Source organism: Strongylocentrotus purpuratus, unplaced genomic scaffold, assembly GCF_000002235.5.
Source record: "Strongylocentrotus purpuratus isolate Spur 01 unplaced genomic scaffold, Spur_5.0 spur5_scaffold_8, whole genome shotgun sequence".
Taxonomy (NCBI): domain Eukaryota; kingdom Metazoa; phylum Echinodermata; class Echinoidea; order Camarodonta; family Strongylocentrotidae; genus Strongylocentrotus; species Strongylocentrotus purpuratus.
The window spans coordinates 2,613,853-2,617,836 of NW_022145614.1; the positions used below are offsets into that span (position 1 = coordinate 2,613,853).

Genomic DNA, 3,984 nt, shown 5'->3' on the forward strand with positions numbered 1-3,984 from the left:
ATGTAACTTAGCAACTCCATTCATAGAATGAAATCGCCCCGTTGGCACGTTAACCTAGATTTCAAGATACAGTCGAATCCCGGCGGTATTAGTCATTCGACAATTTTTGATGACTATGTTTTCATAATCGGTATTTAAGCGATGGGGTATACAGAATGTATCATATCGTACTGGTGGACCTCGAGTATAAAACAATTATCTGTATGAGATTTTTAGATTTACTGAACGCAAATATACCTACAACCTTACACCTCTCTTGAGCTAAAATATACACACCATTTCAATGCAAAAAAAAAAATCACACACACACACACACGCACACACACCATCTCCAGCACCATCACCAATAGCTTTATAATTGTTTACTTGCCTTGCATGTTTTTCTTCTGGCTCAAACTTGACTTGAAATTCGCTTTGATGAGTTGACTGACCCTAAAATAGCCAACAGCTAGAATTAAACTCCAGGTTATGTAGATGATTTGACACATTAGAAGCAGCCCTTTCAGGTCAACGAAGAAAGAAACGAGAATGTCTGTTCCCAGAACTATCAAGAAGTGTACACCACAAACTTGTGCGACGGCAGAGAATTTTTGAAAGCGAGGAGGCGCCAGAGAAACCTTTGTTGTATCGATAAGAACTAGAAGGAGTGTAGAAAGAACGGCTGTGAGACATGGGAAACCGATGGACCACATCATACGAGACACGAGAATCGGGGTGTTTTCTCGCGCTCCATATGGATTTACGAAGAGTGAGATAAACCGAGTAACTCCAAAAATTAAGAGCAGTGTGTTTAATGTTGCCGTGAGAGACCTGGAGCCCGCACGATGTCTGTCTCCAAATAAACTCGTTACAACATGACTGGCGTAGATCGCAACAAAACTAAATCCAATGGCAAAACCATATATGTGAAGACCCCAAGCCGGACCAAGCATGACGAAGGCTTTATCCCAATCTGGCCCAGGTTCAGGCCACGGTTCGCCTTCAGGTTCTGGTTCAGCGGTAGAGTTTGAAAACGGTTCTGGTTCACCCTCTTGGTCGGGTTCCGGTTCACTATCCCCTTCTGCAGTGGGTTCAGGTTCACTTTCTCCTTCTGCTGTTGGCTCAGGTTCACTTTCTCCTTCTGCTGTCGGTTCAGGTTCACTTTCTCCTTCTGCAGTCGGTTCAGGTTCACTTTCTCCTTCTGCTGTCGGTTCAGGTTCACTTTCTCCTTCTGCTGTTGGCTCAGGTTCACTTTCTCCTTCTGCTGTCGGTTCAGGTTCACTTTCTCCTTCTGCAGTCGGTTCAGGTTCACTTTCTCCTTCTGCTGTCGGTTCAGGTTCACTTTCTCCTTCTGCTGTCGGTTCAGGTTCACTTTCTCCTTCTGCAGTGGGTTCAGGTTCACTTTCTCCTTCTGCAGTGGGTTCCGGTTCACTTTCTCCTTCTGCTGTTGGTTCAGGTTCACTTTCTCCTTCTGCTGTCTGTTCAGGTTCACTTTCTCCTTCTGCTGTCGGTTCTGGTTCACTTTCTCCTTCTGCTGTCGGTTCGGGTTCACTTTCTCCTTCTGCTGTCGGTTCAGGTTCACTTTCTCCTTCTGCTGTCGGTTCGGGTTCACTTTCTCCTTCTGCTGTCGGTTCAGGTTCACTTTCTCCTTCTGCTGTCGGTTCAGGTTCACTTTCTCCTTCTGCTGTCGGTTCGGGTTCACTTTCTCCTTCTGCTGTCGGTTCAGGTTCACTTTCTCCTTCTGCTGTCGGTTCAGGTTCACTTTCTCCTTCTGCTGTCGGTTCGGGTTCACTTTCTCCTTCTGCTGTCGGTTCAGGTTCACTTTCTCCTTCTGCTGTCGGTTCTGGTTCACTTTCTCCTTCTGCTGTCGGTTCAGGTTCACTTTCTCCTTCTGCTGTCGGTTCGGGTTCACTTTCTCCTTCTGCTGTCGGTTCAGGTTCACTTTCTCCTTCTGCTGTCGGTTCGGGTTCACTTTTTCCTTCTGCTGTCGGTTCAGGTTCACTTTTCCTTCTGCTGTCGGTTCAGGTTCACTTTCTCCTTCTGCTGTCGGTTCAGGTTCACTTTCTCCTTCTGCTGTCGGTTCGGGTTCACTTTCTCCTTCTGCTGTCGGTTCAGGTTCACTTTCTCCTTCTGCCGTTGACTCAGGTTCACTTTCTCCTTCTGCTGTCGGTTCAGGTTCACTTTCTCCTTCTGCTGTCGGTTCAGGTTCACTTTCTCCTTCTGCTGTCGGTTCAGGTTCACTTTCTCCTTCTGCTGTCGGTTCAGGTTCACTCTCTCCTTCTGCTGTCGGTTCAGGTTCACTTTCTCCTTCTGCTGTCGGTTCAGGTTCACTTTCTCCTTCTGCTGTCGGTTCGGGTTCACTTTCTCCTTCTGCTGTCGGTTCGGGTTCACTTTCTCCTTCTGCTGTCGGTTCAGGTTCACTTTCTCCTTCTGCTGTCGGTTCGGGTTCACTTTCTCCTTCTGCTGTCGGTTCAGGTTCACTTTCTCCTTCTGCTGTCGGTTCCGGTTCACTTTCTCCTTCTGATGTCGGTTCAGGTTCACTTTCTCCTTCTGCTGTCGGTTCGGGTTCACTTTCTCCTTCTGCTGTCGGTTCAGGTTCACTTTCTCCTTCTGCTGTCGGTTCGGGTTCACTTTCTCCTTCTGATGTCGGTTCAGGTTCACTTTCTCCTTCTGCAGTGGGTTCTGGTTCACTTTCTCCTTCTGCAGTCGGTTCAGGTTCACTTTCTCCTTCTGCTGTCGGTTCGGGTTCACTTTCTCCTTCTGCTGTCGGGTCAGGTTCACTTTCTCCTTCTGCAGTCGGTTCAGGTTCACTTTCTCCTTCTGCTGTCGGTTCAGGTTCACTTTCTCCTTCTGCTGTCGGTTCAGGTTCACTTTCTCCTTCTGCAGTCGGTTCAGGTTCACTTTCTCCTTCTGCAGTCGGTTCAGGTTCACTTTCTCCTTCTGCTGTCGGTTCAGGTTCACTTTCTCCTTCTGCCGTCGGTTCAGGTTGACTTTCTCCTTCTGCAGTGGGTTCTGGTTCACTTTCTCCTTCTGCTGTTGGTTCGGGTGTTCCTCCGGATCTCTTTTTTCTAATCAAAATCGCACTTTCAATTTGAGTTCTTCCATCATTCCTCGTTCGTTCATCTTTAATATTTCTCCAATCGTCAAACCTTTTTATCAGATATGAAATAATGTTGCCATACAAGTCTCCCCGTTCATCTCTTTTGTCATCTGCATCCTTAAGTATTCTCTCTTTGGACTCTCCTGAATGAGTCTGAAGTGTAATGATGATGGTAAGAAGCACGACAAAGCTTATTCCTTGATAGGCCTCCATTTTTCTTTGCCTCATGGCTAGTAACAATGTTTCATGTCCACTCTTAAGGCAGGCTCATTTTATCACATTATTCCGATTCTATGATCACAAGTGACTTGTGAAAGTCGAATAAGAGGCAGCCCACTTCCTTTTACGACCCATGTTGAGATGTTGCTCAAGATCTGAAAGATAAATGAAAAATGAAAATACAAGTTTAATTCAAGATCTTTAATATAATTTCATTATAGTGTTACGTAGACAATTAACAGTAATATCTCTGCCATAGAAGTTTCCAAATATTTAGTAGGACCTACTGCAGATCAAACATTAGGCATATTATATTTTAACCATAACCATGGAAATCCGGATAATAGTACTAAACTATGTTTTGAATATACACAATGGTATGTAAACCGTCAATAGGTAAGCTCAAATTAATTTTCACCTTTGAAATAATTCGCAATAATATTCTCTTCAAGCGATAGGTAATAGGCAATTTCTGAGTCAGCATCCATGCTTTAACTGAAAAATAATAAATATTTATTTTAGTGTGCCAAAGATAATTTCGTTTCAGCTATGTTTTTAATCCCGAATGCGACTGTCCAAACATTGTCTTTATCCTTTCAGTAAAATGTAGGTGGAAATATAACTAAAAATCTATAGTTTTCCTCAAATGTGCATATCCATCATAAATATGGTACAACATACGAATT

General features: G+C 44.5%; 1 protein-coding gene across 1 annotated transcript; it reads right to left on the reverse strand.

Annotated features, from left to right (window-relative positions):
- Positions 1 to 362: 362 nt before the first annotated feature.
- On the reverse strand, positions 363 to 3,444 carry LOC585340 (cell surface glycoprotein 1-like). Its single transcript, XM_030975556.1, has 2 exons — positions 1,982 to 3,444; positions 363 to 1,949 (listed from the first exon to the last, which is right to left on the reverse strand). Exons 1-2 carry the CDS (start codon positions 3,305 to 3,307, stop codon positions 363 to 365), a joined length of 2,913 nt encoding a protein of 970 aa, XP_030831416.1. The 5' UTR covers positions 3,308 to 3,444.
- Between the last annotated feature and the right edge of the window lie 540 nt (positions 3,445 to 3,984).

Coding starts and splice junctions, on each gene's coding strand:
- LOC585340 (XM_030975556.1), bottom strand. CDS start 3,307: ATGAGGCAAAGAAAAATGGAGGCCTATCAAGGAATAAGCTTTGTCGTG. Junction 1,950..1,981: donor AACCGACAGCAGAAGGAAAA/GTGAACCTGAAC, acceptor GAAGGAAAAAGT/GAACCCGAACCGACAGCAGA.